The 26,440-nt window shown below is 39.0% G+C and overlaps 1 protein-coding gene across 1 annotated transcript; it reads left to right on the top strand.

Annotated features, from left to right (window-relative positions):
• Positions 1-46: 46 nt before the first annotated feature.
• LOC124117071 (ubiquitin-protein ligase E3A-like) lies at positions 47-26,123 on the top strand. The gene is made up of 11 exons (XM_046478773.2): positions 47-215; positions 6,065-6,124; positions 6,989-7,326; positions 9,720-10,957; positions 12,721-12,865; positions 14,544-14,749; positions 15,417-15,584; positions 16,230-16,385; positions 18,385-18,458; positions 20,507-20,650; positions 21,850-26,123. The coding sequence occupies exons 1-11, from the start codon at positions 166-168 to the stop codon at positions 21,968-21,970; spliced, it is 2,700 nt and encodes an 899-aa protein (XP_046334729.2). The 5' UTR covers positions 47-165; the 3' UTR covers positions 21,971-26,123.
• Positions 26,124-26,440: the final 317 nt, after the last annotated feature.

The raw sequence follows: 26,440 nt of genomic DNA, 5'->3' as shown, positions 1-26,440 counted from the left end.
TAATAATTCCGATAATCTCATAACAACGCGAAGAGGAGTGAAAGAAAATGGCGATGGTTTGACAATTTGTGTTGGTCAGCCACCTGTTTCTTTTAGTTGTTATAGTCACACTGGGGGAAGGGTGTTGATAAAAACGAAAGAAATCCCTAGGTGATAAAGCTGCGTATGAATTCAAAGGATAAAGAAACCTCACAAGGCGGGATCGAAGCCGCAAGGTAAAATGACAATCGCCAGTCGAAATACTCACACCACAGCCTCAGTTTGAATTGCGTAAAAAATGTTTTTAATGTTGTGCGTTTCTTTAATTAGTATCTCTGTTTTTTTGTGAATTGTTATACTACGCTGTCGTTATAGAATCAGCAGGTAATAAATGGCACAAATAACCTAATGCCAAGCACACACATTCATGAGATATTTCTCTACAAATTGGTATCACTGACGGCCGAAATCAAAACAGTACCAAAACCATAATAACAGTGTCATGTAACTTTTTAATAACCCATCTATCACACCTTCCAGATGCATTCTCATGTATGTGGATGTCTTATGTCAAAATATACAGGCTAATGCGGCTATTGTTTGTTTCAAAAGCTACTTGCTAATATTAGGACACCTACCTAATTTTGGAATTAGGCTAGATGCAATCAATACCCGGGGATTGACTTAGGCCGTGATTCCGGGATATTCTCGCAGTTGTCACAGATATTGCATCAACATTAATTCAGAGCAATTGAAAATAGCGTACATCTTTCAATAGTTTATCCGCATTGACACTCTCATTTCCACCTTCAAACATTGAAGAAGTTGTATTGCTTGAATAAAATTATCTACAAGGGATAATTCTAGGCCAACATTTTCAAATACAATGAGGCATTTTACATTGTGCTGTATGTGCGTACCTCGAGAATATTTGAAATTTTTGTCACTTAGGGGCGATCGGGTAGCCTAGTGGTTAAAGCGTTCGCTCGTCACGCCGAAGACCCGGGCTTGATTCCCGACATGGGTACAATGTGTGAAGCCCATTTCTGGTGTCCCCCACCGTGATATTGCGGGAATATTGCTAAAAGCGGCGTAAAACCATACTCACTCACTCACTTTTTGTCACTTAAATCCTAGCAGAAATCAAGGATGTACATGTATTTTGGAATGACAAAACCAAACCAAAATGAATATACATACAACTCTTTCTCCATATGAATATGCAAAGTTCAGATCACAAACGGTCGTATTTAAGATGAGAATCGCCTAGACTTTAGATAAGACATCACTGGTTTCATGAACGTATACCTTCTTGCAAAAATGGCCAATGTTCATGAATTACGAATTTGAACTATTTCTAGTGGCCAAACAACAAGTTGGAGATTTTTTAGAATATGCTATGATAATCATTCAAATGTAACTCATGTGAATGTCAACAATCTTTTTAACTTCAGGTTACTCGTAAACATTTTCTGGCTGCTGCACATGGCAAACATGCTGCCTTCTACAGAAAATAAATGACTTAATTGTTGCTAATTTAAACAAAAGGGTGAACCTGGAGCAAAAGTCACTGTATAATGAACTGTCACTTCTAATTATTTAAAAAAGTCCATATTGATAAGATTTCATTTGATACGGTCAGACACCGGGTCTTTGATACAGTACACGCTACAGGCACACCATTTAAAACTGTCGCTATTTCATGTCATCGCTTTGAATATATTAAGTTACGATCTTAACAGACATTGTCGAAGACCTAGAAATTGTTTGTTCCCCGCATGCCAATGAAATGAACAGCTGATGGTGGTAAACATGCCTTATCTGTAATTATTCTTGCAAATAATTCCTCCTAAAGTGGACAATGGACTGAAATACATTAATATTAATGTATTTTCTCCTAAAGTAGACAATGAACAGAAATATAAATACTAATGCATTTTTTGTTGATACTGATGGTAATATTTTTAAATATTCACACTGGAATAATTAATGTTGGAAAATATCGGAGGATGTATCTTTATAATCTTGTAACATTAATTGCAACGTACGGTAATTCGAATCACAAATACCGAATATTAAATGCAGTTTCCACTGTAGGAAGACAAAATTTCTCTGAAAATTTGCAAAATCTCATCACGGGCCAAAAAATCTCATTACTTTTCATTTGCTTTTAGACCAGGGGGGATTTTCTTTCATTGGTGAAACATTCAAGGTTAATCTTGTCCTTGATACGAAACAATACTTTTGTGTTTAGCCTTTGAAAGACCGGGAGCACCTTTAGAATACAGTACCACAAAGAGTAGTGCACTTTGTTGGATTCAATAAGAGTCGCGTTGCCAGCTTGAAGCTAAGCTGGGGCGGTCGGGTAGCCTAGTGGTTAAAGCGTTCGCTCGTCACGCCGGAGACCCGGGTTCGATTCCTGACATGGGTACAATGTGTGAAGCCCATTTTTGGTGACCCCCGCTGTGATATTGCTGGAATACTGCTAAAAGCGGCGTTAAACCATACTCACTCACTCACTCACTCACTCACTCACTCACTCACTCACTCACTCACTCACCCTGAAGCTAAGCTCTTCTAATTAGTTAATCTAATAAGCAAACACCCTACCTCGGTACCACAGGCGCTATCACAAATAATTAGTACTCGTTTACCAAGTCATCAGCACCTGATTGTTTATGTTCATGTGCAGTACCCATTTTCTTCCGTGAAACTTTATAAAACTTGCATGGAGTTTCCTCAAGTTATGTTGGATTAATTCATTATAAGAGAAAGCTATCCCATACCCTACCTCACAACTGACCCTTATAATCGTAATGGGGTTCCTAACCCAAATGATTGTAAAGGGTTGCTTCATTGGAAAGGGGATTCAAGAGCTAAGGATAGATTTGGGTGTTACCTACCCTAACCCAACTAACCCTTAGGATCAAAGAGGCATGCGAGATCTGTGAAGTGAGAGCCACAGTCGGCAGCCTGCGCCAGTTAACACTATCTTTAGCTGTGCCCGGTGTACTGCATTGTTGCCAGACTGTCAGTGTGCACTGTAGGGTTAACAGCTCTGAATTTATCACAGGTGTCCCATATACTCGCAGTTAAAAAATATCCTATCTATTGGACCTAAATATGGATATCTTACTTGACTGGGATTTGTTTGTGTCTTTATTAAACATAGTGTGTCGTAAATATTTGCAGATAGCAAATAGATCACATATTTCATTGAGATTTCTCCTTGACTAACGCTGATGTCACAAATAACATTTGTTACATTTGACCACTTTCTAAATGGCATGGTGTATTCATAGCTTTCAAGGGAGCATAACAATTGTCAGAGGGGTACACCGAGTATGTTATGTAGACTACCAGTTGTTAGACTTTCATTTCGTGTAAGTCTCGGTGGCTGAGTAGGTTAGATAGCTGCCTCTGTGTGCTGACCATTTGGTGCCTCACTCTGAGTGTGTGTGTTCAAATCCAAGATGGGACTCGACCCCTAAAAGTACTAGAATTTGTAGATGCCATTGTGTATTCATAATATCGATGTCACTCACCACATTTCAAGGTGAGGTAACCCTATCCCTATTGCAAAAGAAAAATGTTATCTACAGAATACCCAACCAGTGAAATCAGAAACACTGTCTGATATATTCAAACTTAAAGCAAAGGAAACAATTAACCTCAAAATTTGATATTGAAATACTTGAATCTTAATTTATATTAAAGCTATTAAAGTGTTTTTTTAATGACATTGGGATAGACTTAAAAAATAACAGTCTTGGTTCTCAGGCACCGCCAACACATCATCATTTAGTCTGCCACACGTTTCATTTCTATTTCCATTTTCTTTAAAAATCCTTAAATATTCCGCGTCTCTAACACACAATACTGGCAGTGAAATGCTACAATACTTAAAAATAATGCAATCCTATTTAACATGCAGCTACTGCAATGCTTTACTGCGCATATGGTCATGATGGTAATAGGTGTTTGTGTGCTTGTTTGCCATTTTCAAATTTGGTCAATGAAAACCTGATTTTTTTTATAAAACATCACTAGACATGATGATTTACAAATTCAGCTGTATTTGTGTAGTGTATGCCAGACGATGTTTCATACGCATAGATTAATATTACAGGTGTATTTGTCTCGTAAAATAAACCGGAATAAGCAGTCAGCTGTTCACACATTTTCTCCCCAATCTATGTGTGATTTAGTTTAAGAAATACTTAATGTCATGGCCAATATCATAACTGAAAAGAATTTTCACTCCAGTGATAGGAAGACCGAAGACTTTGTATTGCTAACGACTAATGTTCACTTCAAGGAAAGTGATTTGCCGATCAGATCATACTTGATTTCTCCGAAATTAATGCAAATAAAATTGAATGAAATGTTGGATAAAAGTAATTTAATAGATTTCAACCGATACACAATGAACACTTTCATAGCCAGATTGTGTACCAGGATTAACTTGCATACTTCAGTACGGATTTGTTGACATGCTTCTGCTGGTGTTGTTCTCATGATAACGTCAAACCAAAGCTCATTGTATGCATGTATTATGCACACCCTGGTAGTCCAACAGTAGTTAAATACTGTATTCCAGCCCTTTCCCAGGTTGATTGTACACAGATGTTTATTTGGTTATGTACTAGTCTGGTCCCCCCACCCCCCCCAAAAAACAGAAAAACAAAAACAACGAAAAAATAAAAACACCCCCCGCACTATATTTACAAAAACCAATGCCTGGGGACCAATTCGTGTTTTTTTTTAAGCCTTACTTTTCCTTCATTTATTCCCAATTATGTCATTTATGCGACATTTTGTGTCATGTAATATTCCCACAAGTCAATCAGATGGCATTTCATCTTATGAAATACTGATGTTTGAAGTTAAAATTCTGATGTTTGAAGTTGAACACTGTAAAACAAAGTATGAATTCAGTTTCCTTTTGTAAGTGATGTAAATGGAAATCACGTTTCTTTCTTTCCATAGTTTTAGTCACCTGACTGCCAGAGTCAATTGCTGATCATATGATGCAGCCGTGATGCAGATGATCTGCACAAATTAGAAGACAAACTTTTCTACCTGACCAGAAACTTTATGAAGGGTATATGGCCAGATTCTACAGATTGCCATTGTGTTATGATTTTGTTGTTATCCATCCTCATCAATAAGCGAAACAGTTGAAATGTTCTTTATATAGATCTTTGCTTGCTTCCTTGTCACTCTGGTAAACAATAGCTTTGTTTGTAACTAGAACAGGATTTAGTTATTACTGTGAGGATAGGAGAAACTAATTATACATCCCATTAGGCTGCCACAACATAAACAAAATTACCGTAATCAACGTAATAAGCGCCCAGGGCACTCTCAAAATTAGAAATAGGGGGCGCTTATTAGAATATTATTTTGAGTTGAAAGATTGTAAATTTCGTGGTTTATGCTAACAGCCTGAAATGTTTACATACGACAGATATATTTTTCAAGAATTTAATTGCCCTTAATTAAGGGTGATATAACACACGAGTGCATAATATACACAAATAAATAAGTCTTGTGTACATTGATCAATCGGAAGGGGTGCTGATTGGGATTGTTCACTAGCAAATATATTAGCAAATATCGCCGTGGGCGCTTATTAGAGCGGGGCGCTTATTACGTCGAATACGGTATATCCAAAGAAACCTTTGCATAGCATGACTCAGTTTGATAGCTCTTACTCGTAGCATTCATGAACCCTTTGGGGGTTCTGGGTTAAAAATGGTCCCCAGCAACCTATGCTTGTCAAATGGGACGATTTAATGAATCAAGCTTTCACTAAAGTTTCAGGCGGGGTTGATTGCATTTGATTGTATTCTGTCGGCATGGATTGTTACTCATAATATCAATCACTGGATTGTTTGGTCCAGACTCCATTAAACAGCTTGCACCATACAGCTTGAATATTGCTGATTGCCGCATTAGACCAAAAACAAAGATAAGATAGTGGCCACGGTGACATCCCTTACATTTGTTTCTTTTTGTCTGAGTTCCTCATTAAAGTTTACTTTCGATAATATGCCGTATAACGTAACAACTAATATTTCAGTGTCTCTGATACCCAAGCTTCCACTGGTGCCAGTGCTCTGCCTAAGAGTGAGGACAACATGTAAGTTTACAAATTGCCGTGTATAGTTCATGTATGCTCCGGACTGCCTCCGTGGTCTAGTGGTAGAGAGTGGAAGGTCCGGTGTTTGATCCGCGTCATACCAAAAGACGTTTGAAGATGGTACTTGTTGTTACCCTGTCTGGCGCTCGGCATTAAGGGGCTAAAACAAGGACTGGTCGGCTTGGAGTCAGTATACTGTGTCTGAGTGGGGTATTCATGTTAAACTGCGGCATGGTATCTCAGTGGGCTAGCACTATAAATCGGCATCAGTCCGAACTAGTACAAGCAGCCACACACGTACATGCACATCGCTATATAAGTGCAATAATCCTTGACGCGATGTTAAACCAAATTTCACCTCTCCTCACCTCACCACAGCTGGCATACATGAACATTGAATTTTACTGACTTAAAATGAGTTTCAAGGATTTCTAGATAATCTTTCTTTGACACTAGTAAATATGATAAACATTAATTAGGACCAGTAATTTTTGAATTGATATTGTCCAACTGGCTTAAACATCAGTGTCTATATTTTTCAAACTTATTACAGTATGAAAGTACATACATTCGTTGGATGTTTTCTATTTTTATGTAAAAAAATTAAAATTGTAATGAACCTATGCAATTCATATTCAGATTTTTTTGGATACAGTGATAGTTATCAATGGGGTAAAACGTAGTGTTTGAAATTAGGGTGAGATCGTATGACCAACCTTCCACCTTTCCCCCCTCTCTCCACTAGGTCTACCGAGGTCGTTATATAATTACTGAAAAGAGCAAGCTAAAAACACTGCACACCCTGAATGAAAACAAAAGCAGTTTCTTACCTTCAACATGTTGCATGTACATCTAAATTATCAGGAAACGAGCAGCAGTGCGCCAGCTGATTGAGAAGTACTACACTCAGCTGACAGATGGGTGTGGCAAGGCAGACTGCGCCAACAAGGCATGTGCATCGTGCCCTGGGTTCTGTTACAAGCACATCGACCGCAATCAGCTAGCAGTCCATGCCATGAAGTTGTGCCAAGAGAAGGCGGATCTCTGTGATCAACAGCCCAAGAAAGTGGCCAAGTTTCCCGTCCAAGAAACCAGCCAAGGCACTTCATCAAAAGCAAACAAGCCTGATGGGGATGGTGCCTCAACATCAGGCCACATCAGCAGCAAAAGTATTGCCTCTGAGGCCAAGATATACACAAGAAGTAGGTTGTGTTCAATGTCGGGGCCAAAGGCATGCTGATTTTGATATTTTCCTCACAGACAAATATAGCTCCTTCCCAACATATTGGTGTATGCCTGAGATATTTCGATGTAAAGTAAAAATTGAACTTTCTCATTACAAGCCAGTACAATTTGACATGGAGATAAATTTAATATGATATAGAATATACATGCTTCAGACTCATGCTTCATTCTTATGAGTGAAGTATCATTAGCTACTCAAAACATCAAAGTATTTCATAGTGTGTGTCAGTAATTGAAACACACGTGTAGTCATCAAGAGGCTTGAAATAATAGGGTCACAGTGACACTGTGATAAATCATTTAGAGTTGCGTGGATTGATTATCATAATACAGTCAAGTTCTGTTAATCCGACATAGTTGGTTGCATATGATTATGTTGGATTAACGAGTATGTCGGATAAGTCGGATACTGATTAAGTAGTATCGGCGTTCGTGATCGTAAATCGAACAACTACACGATAGATAACAATTAGAGTTGCGTGGATTGATTATCATAATACTGCAAGTCCTGTTAATCCGACATAGTTGGTTGCATATGATTATGTTGGATTAACGAGTATGTCGGATAAGTCGGATACTGATTAAGTAGTATCGGCGTTTGTGATCGTAAATCGAACAACTACACGATAGATAACAATTAGAGTTGCGTGGATTGATTATCATAATACAGTCAAGTTCTGTTAATCCGACATAGTTGGTTGCATATGATTATGTTGGATTAACGAGTATGTCGGATAAGTCGGATACTGATTAAGTAGTATCGGCGTTCGTGATCGTAAATCGAACAACTACACGATAGATAACAATTAGAGTTGCGTGGATTGATTATCATAATACTGCAAGTCCTGTTAATCCGACATAGTTGGTTGCATATGATTATGTTGGATTAACGAGTATGTCGGATAAGTCGGATACTGATTAAGTAGTATCGGCGTTCGTGATCGTAAATCGAACAACTACACGATAGATAACAATTAGAGTTGCGTGGATTGATTATCATAATACTGCAAGTCCTGTTAATCTGACATAGTTGGTTGCATATGATTATGTTGGATTAACGAGTATGTCGGATAAGTCGGATACCGATTAAGTAGTATCAGAAAATGGAACAACTACACGATAGATAACGATACAAACACGTAATAAAAAAAATGAAATATTCTTATTGTTATGTTACATTGTTGGCAAATTAACACGGAGTACGCTGATCACTGTGTCGGATTAACGAGACTGATTAATGCATGATTTCTGTAATTTGTTGCAAGTTAGGTGTGTGGGAGTCAGAGTGCCAGACTGTCGGATTAACGGGTCTAAATAGCACTGATTTAATCAGCTCCCATCATTAGTGTCGGATAAAGCCGATTGTCGGATTAATGAGGCTTGACTGTATAATGTCAATCACTAGATGGTCTTCCCCAGACTCGATAAATTACAGACCACCATCATATAGCTGAAATATTGCTGAGTGTGGCGTTAAGCAACAAACAAACAAGCAAACTTTTCATGGAACATGTTCTGCATGTCACTGGCTGCAATAAAGTTAATCTTTCATTTTGAAAAATTCATAATGGTTGAGTGACAGGTCGACTTAGAAACCCATTTTTGTGCCCTTTCCACCTGATCACTTCTATTCAGTAACCAGCTTCCAAGAACAAGGAGTAACACATGAGCTGGATGGTAAACTGGGGTTGGGCTGACTCAGGGATAGGAGTTGGCACCAGCCCAATAGCATGAGTTAAAGGTATACCGTGGGCTAGTAGAGTTTCAGGCGACCATGAAGATTCCGGGGTAGAATAGGTCTTCAGCAACCCATGCTTGCCGTAAAAGGCGACTAACGGGATCGGGTGGTCAGGCTCACTGACTTGGTTGATGCATGTCATCGATCCCAATTGCGTGGATCGATGCTCATAATATTAATCACTGAATTGTCTGGTCCAGACTCGATTATTTACCGTCCTATAGCTGGAATATTGCTGAGTGCGGTGTTAAACAACAAACCAACAAACCAACAAACCAACCAAGAGTTTCAGGCTCTATGGGGGCTCTTATATAGAATCTCTATTTAGCCTAGTAAATGTTTTTATATTTTGATGGCTAGAAAAGTGTAAAATGTTTAAAGCTTGTGGCACGATATTAGGCTGTGGGTAAGTGACACAAAGTTACTTTCTATCCAGGTACATTGTAGTATTGTTACCAGTGTAATTGTTTTGCTCATCAAATTTCTTCATTAATCATTCATGTTTATAGAACAGTGTCCTTCGTACGAATGTTGATGTTTCTAATAATATTTGGTTAAAAAATCAAACTGTCTTAATGGTTTTGTCCTAATGAATATTTTTTAATTTTTCAGTTCCAGAAGTGAAATTCCTAACACTTGAGAAAATGAAGGGAGTAGTTGAAAGGTGTAAAGCACAAAGCGACTGGGCAGAACTGATAAGAACTATTGGAGAAGTGTTCAATAATCCGGAGTCACTCCTGCGGAGTTTCCGGAAAACTGAAAGCAAGCCAGAGATTGAAGAAAAGTCAGCTAAAGTACAGGGAGAAGGGGAAGGGTCTCTTTCTAATCCAGTTCAGGAGACTTGTGGAGCAAGTGCCATGGCAACAGCCACTGCCCCACTCTCGGTATCGGATATACATAATGAACATACATTAGATCTAGACTCTTTACGGGAGATGTATTCAATATTAATGGATATTCCTGATCATCCATTTCAGGGGGCTCTGAATCACGCACTTCTTGTTCTCTCAAACACAGTTGATATGGATTTGAAATACCACCATGCGTATGATCGTGATCCCAACTATATCAACATCTTCATCATAGTGCTAGAGATTCCACTCCTTCACAGCCCAGAATTTATTGAAAGTGCATTTCCTGTGTTTTGTCGAGCCCTTGGTCAGTTGTCAGTCAAAGGCCAGGCGAAGCTAGCGCAAGTGTGGTCAACATTCGGGACAGATAAACTGCGGGAAACGTTGCAGTCCTTGCAACAGCTCATCACGGTGAAGGTGATTAAGGAGGAAGGGCAGTGGGGGCGGGGTTATCACTTGAACGATGATGAAGGCATTCTAAATGCAACCAAAGTCATGAAGATATTGTTCTATGCCAGTATTTATGGTGGCAAAAGAGACTCACAAGAACTTTTAGATGAAGAGAAGAAAACAAATGAAGCTGATGACAGTATTCAGAATGAATTTCTCCAAGGTGCTGTGGCACATGAACCTAAGGAGCCATACCAACAGAAGGAAGACCCATTAGGAAAGGAACTAGGTGTGAATGTTCTAGACTGTAGAGAACCTTTAATACCATTTGAAGAATTTGTTAATGAGCCTCTTAATGAGCATATAGACATCAGCACCGATTATGCATACTACAAAACAGACTCTGATTTGAAATTTTCTTTTGTGACACATAATTTTATATTGACCACAGCGTCTAAGTACACGAGTATGTACTTTGACAATAGAATCCGAATGTTGAATGAGAGAAGGACATCTTTCTTACATACAATAGTTCATGGCGGACCTCCAATGCCGTATCTTCGAATTCGTGTTCGGCGTGATCATGTGATAGACGATGCCTTAGTTGCTGTAAGTATTTCTCTGCAAGGTTTTTGTTATTTTGTGGCAGTGAGGGGTTTGGGGGACACTTGCGTGCCAGAAATCTAGGATCATTGGTTTGAATCCTGGTTTGTGCTGTTAATGTTTCTAGGTTTGTCAGCACCATAGCCATGCTCATGGGTTTCACCAAACAGGTAAAAGTCTGAGACCAGGAACACTTTGGGCTTTCCTCCCACATTAAACTGAATTGCATTAATATGACTGAAATGTGCAGCATTAAACGCAACTCACTAAGTGTTTTGGTCTTTTCTCAATCAATGCTGATCAGAATGGTGTTGTGGTAGTCTTGAGGTTCAGGTGTTGGCTCATGCCAAAGACATGGATTCAGTTCCTGTACAATGTGAACAGCCAATTCTTAGTGTGCCATGCTGTGATATTGCTGAAATATAGCTTAAAATGGTGTAAAACCTGAATCTACGTTTATGTTTGGCTTAAAAAAAATAAATGAGTTGGTTCTCAGGCAATGACTTTTGAAAATAAAGTGCAGGTGGGCGGGTGGGTTTGTTTTTTTTTTTTGCTTGTTCAAACTAGAATGTAACCAAATAAACAGTTGTGTAACCTCCACCTGAAAGGGCCTCCCTACATAAACAAGCATACAAACCCCTATAGCCGCCATGACCATAAGATGAGATGCACAGTAAAGCAGTGCACATGTAAAGGGAAGTAACTGTGAGCTATATTGGATCTCATTGTTTTTCAGTTTTAGGATTGTTTTTAAAATGGAAATAAAAACGAAATGTGCGTCTGACTTTATGATGATGCGGGCGGTGCCTGAGAACCAATACTATTATTTTGTTTAGCCTTTGTTTTTTTGTGTGTTTTCCATGTTTAATAATTTTTTTTGTTTTGTTTTCCATGTTTAATAGAAAGTGTTGATTAATATGAAATATGAAATGCTATGATGGTTATTACAGCTTGAACATGCTGAACATATAATTGATGTCTAAGATGTTTTGCCATATTCTAAAACCAAATCTAAGACAGCCTTTGATATATATAAGATATATTTTCTGTATTTCTTTGATAGGAACAAACCAAATCTAAGACAGCCTTTGATATATAAGATACATTTTCTGTATTTCTTTGATAGGAACAGCACCCAGTTGGTACTATATCTATCATGAATTCCATCCATCAACATTGACTGTCAATATGTTGTGAAACAGGATTATAGATATACAACTGTTATAGCGCAAAGATAGCTTTGTGAAACCGGATTAGAGACATACAACTGTTATAGCGCTAAGATAGCTTTGTGAAACAGGATGAAAGACATACAAATGTCATAATGCTAAGATAGCTTTGTAAAACAGGATTATAGACATACAACTGTTAAAGCGCTAAGATAGCTTTGTGAAACCAGATTAGAGACATACAACTGTCATAGCGTTAAGATAGCTTTGTGAAACAGGATTATAGACATACAAATGTCATAGCGCAAAGATAGCTTTGTGAAACATGATTATAGACTTACAGCTGTCGTATCGTTGAGATTGCTTTGTGAAACAGAGTTACAGGCTAACAGCTCTCATATTGCTAAGATTGCTTTGAATAACAGGGTTACAGACATACATGATACAACTGCCATAGCGTTAACATTGCTTTGTGAAACAGATTTATAGACTTAAAACTGTCATACAGCTAAGATAGCTTTGTGGAAGAGTGTTCAGCATGGTCAGTTGGATGTCTATAACTGGGTGTCTCGTCTTGATGATCTCATGTTGTGTGTCTAGCTGGAGATGGTAGCTATGGACAACCCTGGTGATCTGAAGAAGCAGCTGTTTGTAGAGTTTGATGGGGAACAAGGTCTAGATGAAGGCGGTGTGTCAAAGGAGTTTTTCCAGCTGGTAGTGGAGGAGCTGTTCAACCCAGATATAGGTACAATATGAACACTATAGCAATGCAGTCCCTGCTGTACTCTGCAGCCAAAGATATACATATTTTTGTAAATTTGGCAGCCAAACTTTTATGATTCTGCACTCAAGTCACCAAACTTTTAAGCTTAGTTTTCATGAATTTCCAAGTTTTGTATCTGTTTGACATGTGGCAGGCAATTTTTATGATGAACTTATCCACAGCTAGAATAGCTTATTAAAGTTGAATCTGGAGGTCACTAGTGTCAACATGCAGACATGCACTTTCGATAAGCAATAATACAAAAGTCAACTTCACTTCAAGACTAAATATCAGTTTACATGTTACATGGCATGATTATAACTACCCAGATATAGGTACAATAGGAACACTATCACAAAGTGGCATGATTATAACTACCCAGATATAGGTACAATAGGAACACTATCACAATGTGGCATGATGATAACTACCCAGATATAGGTACAATAGGAACACTATAACAATGTGGCATGATTATAACTACCCAGATGTAGGTACAATAGGAACACTATAACAATGTGGCATGATTATAACTACCCAGATGTAGGTACAATAGGAACACTATAACAATGTGGCATGATTATAACTACCCAGATGTAGGTACAATAGGGACACTATCACAATGTGGCATTATTATAACTACCCAGATTTAGGACCAATAGGAACACTATCACAATGTGGCATGATTATAAATACCCAGATTTAGGACCAATAGGAACACTATCACAATGTGGCATGATTATAACTACCCAGATTTAGGACCAATAGGAACACTATCACAATGTGGCATGATTATAAATACCCAGATGTAGGTACAATAGGAACACTATAACAATGTGGCATGATTATAATTACGCAGATATAGGACCAATAGGAACACTATCACAATGTGGCATATTATAATTACGCAGATATAGGACCAATAGGAACACTATCACAATGTGGCATGATTATAACTACCCAGATGTAGGTACAATAGGAACACTATCACAATGTGGCATGATTATAACTACCCAGATGTAGGTACAATAGGAACACTATAACAATGTGGCATGATTATAACTACCCAGATGTAGGTACAATAGGAACACTATCACAATGTGGCATGATTATAACTACCCAGATGTAGGTACAATAGGAACACTATCACAATGTGGCATGATTATAACTACCCAGATGTAGGTACAATAGGAACACTATCAGAATGTGGCATGATTCTAACTACCCAGATATAGGACCAATTGAAACACTATCACAATGTGGCATGATTATAACCACCCAGATATAGGTAGTTTTTCCAGAAAATGTGTTGTCAATTAACTCCGATAGCTTTTGCGGCTTTTGACGGGTACAGCCTAAGTTCCTCATCTTCATTTGAACGCGTCTCCAATATCGCCAGTGCACGTATTCCGTTTCCGACTACTGTCAAATCTGATAGTGTTTCTTTTCTGTTCTTATTATAAATGTATTCGATTCCAATATGGAAGCTATACAACCAATAGACCTTCATTATGAAGCCATTCAAAGCTTTTTATTCAAATAGATAGGAGGGCTTGCCTCAGGAGGATTTAAATTCAGCCCTGTAATAGCCTTGTTTGTGAATACATCATTGTGAGAATAATGAATGTGAAATCACATCTGTAATATTTATATGTCATAGGTATGTTTACATACAACGAATCAACGCACCACTTCTGGTTTAACCCAATGTCCTTTGAGAATGACGGTCAGTTCACCCTGATTGGAATTGTCCTTGGTCTGGCTATATACAACAGCTGCATCCTTGACATCCACTTCCCCATGGTCGTCTACCGCAAGCTGCTTGGCAAGAAGGGCACGTACGACGATCTCTGTGATGTAGACCAGGTATGGAGGTAGTTCTGGGGGAAATTGTCTCAGCAATCTGCACTAGCAGCAACTAATTTTACTTAGACATACATACAAGAATCTCTGTGATGTAGGTATGGAGGTAGTTTTGTCTGAAACAGTCTGTCGATTAGCACTAATTGTTAAGTCTATTTTGCCTCAGCTCCTGAAATTGAGTATTTTTCTGGGCACCATTTATATTTTGTTTTGTATTTTGTAGATATAAATTTTGAAATAAGATCAATTTTATCTTATCCTGACTCTTACTTATTATGCTCATGGATATTCATTTTTGGGACTAAATGTTAGTCTAATACAACGTGTATTTCAAGAAAAACTGCAGTTTTACTTTTCAATGCTATATTATTTGTTTGTTTAACGCCGCACTAAGCAATATTCCGGCTATATGTTGGCGGTCTGTAAATAATTGAGTCTGGACCAGACAATCCTGTGATTGACATCATGAGCATCGATCCACGCAATTGGGGTCAATGACATGCATCAATCAAGTCAGCGAGTCTGACCACCCGATCCCATTAGTCGCCTCTTATGAGAAGCATAGTCACCTTTTAGGGCAAGCATTGGTTGCTGAAGACCTATTCTACCCCGGATCTTCACGGGTCCAATAGTAAATTGAGTGTTGAGAGGTATTGTATTTAAATTTCAGACTATAGCCAGTAGCCTGACTCAGTTGCTAGAATATGCAGACGAGGACATTGCTGATGTGTTCATGCAGACATTCAGGATCGGACATTCCGATGTGTTTGGCTCAATACTCTCTCATGACTTGAAGGAAAATGGAAATGAAATATTTGTCACCCAGCAAAACAAGCAGGTAAGCTTTTTCACTTCATTATTTTCATTTTGAATTTTGAGTAATATATGCTGTGTTATAGTATCAATGAATGGCTACTGGCCCCCTCTGGTCAGTTTGACTTATTTGCAATCTTATCTTTTTCCAGGGATTGTTCGTATTACATGCCACTAACGTTAATGGTCTGGGCTGAAATAGGAAACACATATTTTGTTTTTTTAACTCCAACAAAGCTGCACACAGATACTGAATAACAATTGACATACATGTGGTCTGTGAATGAATGCAAAGTTGTGTGAGGCGCACATTTAACAAGGATAGGCTCACTTGCATCCATGATGCAGTGGTTTGGTAAGTCGTGTAACAGAGTTACTTCCCTTGTTTATCTGCAGTGACCATGATTTTCAATCTTTGCAGCGTAATGTGATTGATGCTCTATGTTAATCTCACTCTATACACTATGACTGCTTTTTGAACCTGGTCTTGATGTATTAATTTCTTGTAGAACCTTTGATTTGTCCTCACATATATCTTTTAGGGACTGGGCATTTATATTGGGACGGGGTGGTGTTATTTTTAACTATTCTGTCCCCCCCCTCCCCCCCCCCCTAACACACACGCACACAATTATAGAAAACTAATCGTGTTTTATTGTTCAATTTTCAGGAATTTGTTGACCTGTATGCAGACTTTATCCTGAACAAGAGTATAGAGCGCCAGTTTCGTGCTTTCAAGCGTGGTTTCCTGATGGTGACAAATGAGAGCCCTTTCCGCCTTCTGTTCCGACCCGAGGAGGTGGAGCTGCTGGTGTGTGGTAGCAAGGTATGGACACTTTTATCAGGAATTCTGTGGGCATTTCTGATCAGAATATGTTCCTAGTGTAAGGTTAAATTTTCTAGTGGTCAGAAATGTGTAACTATTGAGTTAGCTCCCTTCTCTTAAGTTTGCAGTCCATGAGATATAGCCTCTGGTTGGTGTGAGGTGCAAGGTGCAAGGTGCATCAATATCTTTCCATTCTTTATGTGTATGTTTATAGTTTGTATTGTTTTAGGATGTTATTGTCTGATTTTTAGGGGATGATTTTGGGTGATGGGTGCTTCAAAGGGAAGAGGTTTCTCTATGGCTTAGTCCATTCAAATATTGATGTGTTTGTGCCCTCTATTGTCAGCTCATTGTAACTAGAATCTTTGTAGAGACCAGGGACTTACCTTGGCTATATATTTGGAGGTTCAGGGGACTCGAAGCTTTTTTTGCATCCCAGTGGATGCACTCGGCAAATTTTGTGTGTCAGCATTCAAATTTTATGCTTAGTCTAGAGGATGCAGGATCTTTCGTCCAGTAATTCCCAGGAAAATCTTTATGTTTCCCATATTCCCTGGTGGATATTGCATATAGTGGATATAGCATCTGCCTGGAGAGCTGAAGGTCGGTGGATCGATCCCAGCCGCTCCATACGGAAGATGTTTCTTGTTGTTACCTGACTGGTGCCCTGGATTGAGGGTATACAGAGTCAGTATACGATCAGGCATAAGTCCAGACCTGTAGAATCAGGCACATAAATCGCTATTTTAGTGCAATAGTCTCGAACTTAACTTTACAACTCATTTCAACTCACTTCCTTGGATTATTACTCCTCCAGCAACCCATGCTTGTTGTATGATGTGTTGACTGATGTGTTAAACCATGCTGATGGCATGTCAGGGTATCCCAGACACCCTGAAGTTTGCTCATTTTATCAAGCACTGGATTACCAGGCTGCCATGAGAAAGTTGGAATATTGCTGACTGTGGCATAGAACAATTACTCACTCACTCTACTGCTGAGCTGTAAAAGGCGACTTTGCTTGTCATAAGAGGCTGCTAACAGGATCGGGTGGTCAGGCTCGTTGAATTGGTTTGATGTATGTCATCTAGGGCTGGGACGAGTCCAAATTTACTACCTGGGTACCCACCCCCCTATTACCCAACCCTACTCGGGTACCTATTGTAGGTCTGAAGAGATAGGTACAAAATGTCTGATTGGGAATTTTTTTACCATAACCCTGGCAAAACGTATTTAGATACATGTATCAAACAATCTGGTCATGTTACACTGAAGTTGACTTAAGTTATATCTTTATTCAACCATATGAAAAGTCAGAAGGAATGGGTGCATAGTCAGAAAGAATTGAAAACATTAGTGACTTGTAGTGTGACCATAGAGTTCTGGATAATTTTTGTCATTAAACAATATATCACGTGACTAACCACGGGTCCGGGTAGTCACTGTGGGTACCCGGGTCCTACTCAGTACCCACCCGACCTGGGTACCCGAGCTACCCGTCCCAGCCCTAATGTTATAGTATCCCAAGTGTGTGGATCGATGCTCATGATGTCAATCACTGGATTGTTTGGTCGACCCCCGATTACTTAAAGACTGCCATCATATAGTTCAAATATTGTTGAGTGCTACCTTAAACAACATACAAACTCTACCGCTGAAATATTCAGACAATATGATTTGAGGGTTGTAAGAGCATTTACCTCATGTACATTTGTTGTGTGTCTATTTGAGTTGGACTTGTAGTAGTGGTTGAATTTCAAACACACACATTTTGACTCAAATACACACATTTTGACTATACATATTTCTGCTGAGTATTGAAAACTTCAAATTCTTTGATTTCATATTTAGACTATATCTGTGTTAGTCTTGCAGGATAGGAAGGGCAGTTTTTGCACATTTGGAATATCATGTTTTTGGGGGACTGGGCCTGTATTTCTGATAGTGTACAGATATACATGAAGCAGGCAACCCATGGTAAACAATGTTATTCTTGCAGGATCTCGACTTCTTTGCTCTGGAGGAGGCCACAGAGTATGATGGTGGATTCACCAAAGATTCTGCTTCAGTCAAGTAAGTATTTTGAGACCCACAGTTAAAGCATAACAGATGTTATATCCAGACAGACAGACAGAGCTGATACATCAAACAAAAGTCACACTACTAGTGACTACCCATATATTTGATACCCAGTATTTATCATAACACAATATAACACAATATTTTAAAGTAAGTTTCTTAATCTTGTTCCAACAAGAAATGCAAAGTTGATTGTTTTTAGTAATCACTTAATGATGTTTCTGTTCATGTTATTTTATTATTCGACTGAATATTGGGCCAAATATTATGAAACCAAAATGACTGACATTTTCAGTTCGTGGAATGCTAGATGTGAATAGTGATAACACATAACGTCTCCCAAATAAGTTCGCATTCCATTAATCAGGACCCTTTGAGGACAGGGGTCAGAATAGGTCCCAGCACTCTACTGATCATCTTTAGAGGTGACTAATTTGGATCTGGGCCACGTTCTTCAAAGCGATCTTAGCGCTAATATGATTGTTACTCCCATACATTAACACAGGCTTTCGTATTATTTGCCAAAAGTCATATAAACGGCATGATGACTTCAAAAATCATCTAAAACAACACGGACATTCTAGTGTAACAACACTGGCCAGCAGTCATGCCACTGTTACAAACAACATGGCTTATGGCTTGTTATCGTCCATTGTGGGGACTTATCCCCAACAGGATACGGAAAAACATTCTGAAGCCATGGATAAAATATGACATGGACATTCTAGTGTAACAACACTAACCACCAGCCATGCCACCGTTACAAACAACATGGCTGATGGCTTGTTATCGTCCATTGTGGGGACTTATCCCCAACAGGATACGGAAAAACATTCTGAAGCCATGGATAAAATATGACATGGACATTCTAGTGTAACAACACTAACCACCAGCCATGCCACCGTTACAAACAACATGGCTGATGGCTTGTTATCGTCCATTGTGGGGACTTATCCCCAACAGGATACGGAAAAACATTCTGAAGCCATGGATAAAATATGACATGGACATTCTAGTGTAACAACACTAACCACCAGCCATGCCACCGTTACAAACAACATGGCTGATGGCTTGTTATCGTCCATTGTGGGGACTTATCCCCAACAGGATACGGAAAAACATTCCGAAGCCATGGATAAAATACCAAAATCACTGCCATACAGTCCGGCCTACATACTGCCACCACCTTTCATCAGATGGATGGACTTTTGAGAAGATCCTAGTGTCGATCTAGACACAGAATATGTATGTATATATGTCTGTATATAGGCAACAGAATAGGGAGGACATGGCTAAGTCATCAACACCCATTAGTAGGCAACATACACCCACATTAAGGCCAACTGGGCCCACATATAAATTGGGATCCCATACCAAGGGTTAGTCTTGTATTAGGCCCTCTGACCTAAGGTAGACTCCTTAAATCTCACCTGGGACTACATCCAGCCCCAGGAATATACACCTAACTGCACCTTAATGCATACGGCCCATGACGACATCCGTGATAAAAAACACAACACAAAACAATAAGTTTTAAACTCAAATTTATTGAAGCGATCATAAAATCATGATCACCAGTAATCTGACCGTGTTCATCCTGCCGTTACTCCAAGCCCCGACCACTGGCCCATCGGTTCACCGGTTCTGAAAACACCACCCACAACCCACCAGTAACAGCCTGATCATTGGTCCACCGGTCCACCAGTACCATTTCACTGGTGAACTCCACCGGTACTATCGGGAATACCTGGAACACAAAGTGTATATGGAGCTCCCCTACCCACTTACAAACAGTCTGATGAACGCCCCTAAGCTCGAAACTAGTCACTTGAGATTACTCTCATTACTCTCATGACTCATAAGAACATGTGTCCTTGTACCCCATCAGGGCATAGCACATAATATATGTACATGTACAGATGAAATACTTGCTACCTCACAATAATTCTATCCTGTTTGCGATGGAGGACTATACCACCATGGTGGCAAATATTTGTTTGGAATGATATCACAGCACAGTCGTTTGTTCTTGTTCCTTACAGAAACTTCTGGCAAGTTGTGCATAGTTTATCAGAAGACCAGAAGAAGAAACTGCTGCAGTTTACGACAGGAACAGATCGGGTACCAGTAGGGGGCCTGTCCAAGCTGAAGCTCATCATCGCCAGGAATGGACCTGACTCAGACAGGTAACCCTTTAATACCCTTGATTTTTAGGCCTGTCTTGTAGAGTCCTTGAATTTAAATTCTGGATTGACAAGGGATAGTGTGCCTTGAAAAGGCCCTAAATTGTCCTTACCAATTTCATGAACTCATATATCAATCTTTTTATCGTTAGAAAAAACCCTGTTGAAATCACTTCAAATCTTTGAAGAAAACAACTTTTTTATGATCCTTTTGGTCAGTAACCATAGAGAGTTATGTCCCTTCCAATGATTGGTTGCTTCCAATAGAGGAGACTATGCCTGAATCTGTGACAGTGCAAGGGAAGGGCCAGAATCATGTGATTATGCATTCAGATCCCAGATTCGCCTGATTATGATTCTTGGTTTGTTAGCACCGTACCCATGCTCGTGGATTTCAACAGATAGTAAAGCGTCTCGGATTTGTTTCACTGCGGGTGTTCTCCCACATCAAGCTGACTTGTCGTAATTTAAAGGGGGTAGTGTCTCATACTATTTGGCTGTCCAAGCAAATTTGATTCTGGTCCCTCAAACACTACTTTGTCTACCAGTGCAAGTCGTATGATGTATATCAAATCAGCAAGTTAATGATTGCCTTTATGACATGGGGGATGTTCAAAACCACTCACTCATAAAGATGGAAGATTCATGTCTTCTAAAGTTGTTTGAAACATGGATGGTCCAGTCTTCCAACCCTTTCATCCCTCATTTAGTTGACACTGGTATTACTGAAATACTGATCCTAGTGGCATCAAACTCACTCACCTGCGATTGAAGCCAACAGTTTTGTTCCTTGAGTCCTCATAATGATAAAATATAGCCAAACCCGTAAAAAGGGCATATTTCTACTGGTCCTTAGGATACCTTAACTATTGGCCATTTTGGCAAGGACTTAGGACTAGTGCTAATTTCTAACGCCCTGGGGGGCACGGGTGCAGAGTTGCGTCCCTTGGGCACGCCAGAAACCTATGATCGTGGGTTCGAATCCCGGTTCGCCCCGATTATGTTTCTATGTTTGTCAGCGCCATACCCGTGCTCGTGGGTTTCACCGAAGTGGTAAACGTCCGAGACCTGCATCACTTGGGGCTTTCCACCCACATTAAGCTGACACGCCGTGATATAACTGGAATAGTGTTAAAAGCAGCGTTAAACCCAACTCACTCACTCACTCTAAAGCTGCTCACTGTAACTTTGTTTTTCTACAGGTTGCCAACATCTCATACATGTTTCAACGTTCTTCTTCTTCCCGACTACTCCTCAAAAGACAAACTTCAGGAACGACTGCTCAAGGCCATAACTCACGCCAAGGGCTTTGGAATGCTGTGATCTTAGTGACAGACCCTTAGCTGCTCAGCTGCTAGCAAAGATGTAGTCCAACTCACCTGCATACCAGTCTTTCTTCACTGTGTTTAGTGGGAGAGCAAGTTCAAAACCATTGTAGACACAAGACGCTCCCAGCTTCCTCCAAGTACGGAATTTGGGGTGTGGAGCTGTTTCATGAATGACTTAAAATGATTTTGAAGCTGCGTTGATTATGTGCAAATGATTAAGGTAACCTAGTTCTGTGATGCAAGACATTGGACATTTTTCCAGTTAATTTATGGTTTCGTTGAAAGCTCCATATATTTGTTGTGTCTCATCAGTGAAAAGGTGTACCTAAAATATTTACCTCCATCGATGGAAGTGCTGTGGGGTAGACGTGTGGTTCAAGTCAGCACACCATAGACCCAGGTTCTTTTGCCCACTGGGTACACTATTTGAAGCCTTTTTCATGTCACGTGAAATTGTTCCTGAAAGCCCTCAGATAGTCTGCTAACGCCTGTACATCCACCATTGACTAAACACAAGAACAGGAACTCTCTTATCCCAAAGTTGATTTCTCAGAGTTACTGAAATGTATCATTGATCATGTCATAGTTGCCTAACAAGCATACACACAAAGTGAAACTATGGTTGCTTTTCTCCAGGTTGTCCCTCGAATGATGAAGGATATTAAGATTTCTTACCAGGGTATATTATGTTTTGGTGAAACAAATCGCCAAGTTGTCTACCAACATAAATGTGCTTCCTGGAATTCAGACCTGCTTTAAGTTGACTGATAAGTTTCTCCTGTTACACACCATGTAAGAAGCATCATTGGCAGATTCTTCATGCTCACTCAAATTTGATTTTGTCTCTCAAGTTTCTTTGTTTGGGTTCTCACTGAATTCATAAGTGCTGGGTCCAGTTTCATAAAGCAATCGTTATGCCACTACTGTCATAAGTCTATGTTAGAGTATAGGACTTAGGACAGGCATAGCATCACAATTGCTGTGTGGAACAGAGCCTTTGAACTTTGTATATGCCATGATATCATGACACTCAGATTCGCTGGTTATGCTTTGAGATTTTGAAGTTAATTGAAGGGTGCTTTAGAATCTGTCCAATTCAGACTTTGACAATGTTCCATGTGAACCAGACTAATTTTACAGTCCGTGCACTTAATGTTGTGTGAGTTAATTTGTTGGCATGTAAGGTGTGTGACTATATATATACACTCTGGATTCCAGATTTATTTTCTGAAAAATACGTTTCATTTTATCATGTAATTGACACTCCCAACACAAGATTTACTTACATATTTAATAAGAAGATTAAGTCAATATACTGTGAGTTAAGAGCACCTGATACTTCCAAAATTAGACTAAGTGAATCTAACAGCAGATACAGAGGCTAGGAAAAGATGAAATAGACTTGGTTCGACACTCAATTGATGATAGAATATGCATGTCACTCAAATTAGCTGGACACAATGTCTCACACATGGCGTTAGACCCAGACTAGCATTGTCTCGTCAGGGATTTATCTAAACATGTTCACAGGCCAATATACAGTCCAAGTCTGTTGCAAATGTCAGTTACAAATCCCAAATTGTAACTGTAAGTTCCCAGTTATGTTTATAAAGCTCCAGCTAGTGTTATTGATTGTAGAGGTGACTTGTATATAACTGATGACAGGAATTAGGTACAATATAAAGGAAAAGGCTTTAGTTTACATTATTGCATTGAATACAATGTTAAAATACATCTTAACTTAAGAAAATGAGAACTTTAATGATTTCCCAATTTTAGACAAAATAACATTCCTTCCCAATTTCCTGACAGTTTGGAAGCCCAGATAAAACCTTGTAGGATGTGCTACTCCTTTGTGCTGGCATCGAGCACTGCTGTTCAATGGATCTAAATCTTCAGTGATGAACTTGTCTGGTTTATACAGCCTGGACCCATTTTAAGACATGCATAAACAGGGAAGATGCATATTCGTTTGTTGTCAATGCAAAATGTTTGCTTCATGTTTGCCAATGCCTGCTGTGCTGATGCAGCATTAAGCAATACTGTAACTGTCTTCATATGTTAACGTTTACCCATCATAGTATTGCTGTATAACTGGACTGAAAACTGGATACCCTTCTGGTGTCAGTCCAGCCGGGGGCTACTGTGAAAATCATTCCTTGGTTCTTGTAAGGCTTATGAATTTTCCTCCCAAGTTTCCTGGTCGACTGTAGGCAGGGATAGACACTGCCACTGGTCTGTTAGTCCAAGACTAGTCACAATCTAGACTGACTAGATGTTTATCCCAAAATATAGTTCTTTTACATAAGCACTAGTCGGAAGTCAATTGCAGACTAGTTGGCTATGACCAATCGTGTCTACCCCTGATGTAGGTACGTTTTGGTTTACCAAGTATATTTGAACTTGCTCTTCTAATCACAGTGAGATGGTCATGCATTACACTGTATAATAACACAAATGACAATTATCAACTCGCAAGGTTAAATTTTACTCTGTTGTATGATGAGCCTAAGCAAAGGAATATCTGGTTCTTTCTGTCTGAGGCTTTGAACCTAATAGTGCTGTTTGTCACGTCGCTCGACATATCCTATAATAGCTGCTTCAGTGGTCAGTATATTGTGAGCTCTTAATTGCGATCAGTGTTCGAAGTAACTGTCATGTGGCCAATGATACTGTAGCCAGACTAGAAATTATTCAGTAAGTTTATTTTGCCTGTCCATATCATGCTAATGTATTTCAATCTATTTCGGGTAGTTTATGATCATTTGAAAATTCTCAATTTTGATTTGAGTCCCAGATCTATTGCTAAATCAAGGATATGGACTATCAACAATCTCTTGTCAGTGAGAGTAATGTCTTTTCTCTGAATAAAATCTGTTGAGGTTTCTTTTATGTGTTTCCTTACATGTTTGGCTATAGGGCTTTGTTGCAGGATAGTACTTCTGATAAGTCTCTAGTCTGTGGCCACTTATGTGTTGTAGTTATTTCGAACACTGATTGCTGCCCCTATACTATGACAAACTATTTATTTTGTTATACCATGTCATGTCTGATGTGCATTTTTAGTGCTAAATGAATAACTGTTATGAATAATTATTTATATTTGTGTGTCGGAGACCCTGTTCTCTGCAATGTTTTAGAGAAGTTTAGTTTGTGTGTACTTTACAGATTTATAAACAGTTTCTGGCCTCTCTCTTGTCAGCTCTTTCACGGTCATTCACCAGATAATGGGGTTCAGATAGAATTCCACAGTTATGCATGTGTCATGTCCCTCCGAAATCATTGTTGGAAAAAGGATTTTTCATCTATTTATTAATGAAATCAGTTGAGTTGTTTATTATCAGCCTGATTGTTAGAGTAACCTTTGTTCTTAGATCCTCAGTTGTTAACTGTATGTTATGGGTTTAATCAATGTCTTTAAAATCTGATCCTTCGCTCTATTTCTATGGCTTTCTATGTGGACATCTAGGTCATCTCAGATGCACTTCCTAATCAGCCAATTAACATGATGGCTTCTAAATTCTAATGGAGGGTGTTTCACATCTAGATTTCGATGTGATTTTTTTTTGTCAACAAGTCTGTGATTTTAAATAGTAATAACAAGAAAGATGCAGCAAGACCATTCTCACACACAGTATTCACAGAGCTGTGTATCTTTCACTTGGAGGAGACCTTTAAAGAATTTTTTTTTACAAGTTTTTGAAGATACTAGATGATCACAATAGCAAACTTTCTCAATTATTGTCAGTATTGTCTAGAAAATACAGACTTCCTGAAATTTCACATTTTGCTTTGGAACAGGACATACTAGATGTTATTTATAAGTGCTTTGTAAGATCTTCAGTGCAACATGTTTTATTTGACTTGTTCAGGTGTATGATATGTCTTGGTTCCTATTTATTGACGTAATTAAAGGAAACTCACCATGCCTACTGGATGCCATCCACAGACAAAGTGATGGAACACGATCAAGCTAACCAGTATTTCAGGTGGACACAAAACAGATACAGAAAACAAATGCTGGAGTATGTGATACCATTATATTGTCATGCTCACTTCGACACCGACATGGTATTAACTTTAGAGCTCATTGTGTATGCGGAAATTTTAGCATGCTGTCCATATCTGGAAATAAACTGTGCCTTTTACAAGCTGTTGAGTTAACCATAGTGAAAATTCTTTGGCGTGGACCTGTTGATTGCTTCAGTTAGAAGCACAGTGTCTATCTTCACCATCCATAATGTCTGGATCAGTTGTCCTGACATTAGTCTGTCTGCCACGTGTCATGTCTCACCAACCCTGATGTATTCATTTTCATTTGAAGGGATAAATGTTAACTTGACCAACAAAAGTTCAAATCAAATCTATAGCCTCATTACAGCAACTTCAGTCAAGTAATTGGTTTTATTTCTTTTTATTTTGGAATGAACAACCTTTACATGTAAAAAAATTAACATCCTCTGAT

The sequence above is a fragment of the Haliotis rufescens genome, unplaced genomic scaffold (assembly GCF_023055435.1).
Source record: "Haliotis rufescens isolate VD_foot unplaced genomic scaffold, xgHalRufe1.0.p SCAF_7, whole genome shotgun sequence".
Lineage (NCBI taxonomy): Eukaryota > Metazoa > Mollusca > Gastropoda > Lepetellida > Haliotidae > Haliotis > Haliotis rufescens.
Note: the sequence above shows the minus strand (reverse complement) of the source record. Positions and strands in the feature narration are given on the sequence as shown.

Coding starts and splice junctions, on each gene's coding strand:
- LOC124117071 (XM_046478773.2), top strand. CDS start 166: ATGAATTCAAAGGATAAAGAAACCTCACAAGGCGGGATCGAAGCCGCA. Junction 216..6,064: donor GGCGGGATCGAAGCCGCAAG/GTAAAATGACAA, acceptor CTAATATTTCAG/TGTCTCTGATACCCAAGCTT. Junction 10,958..12,720: donor TAGACGATGCCTTAGTTGCT/GTAAGTATTTCT, acceptor TTGTGTGTCTAG/CTGGAGATGGTAGCTATGGA.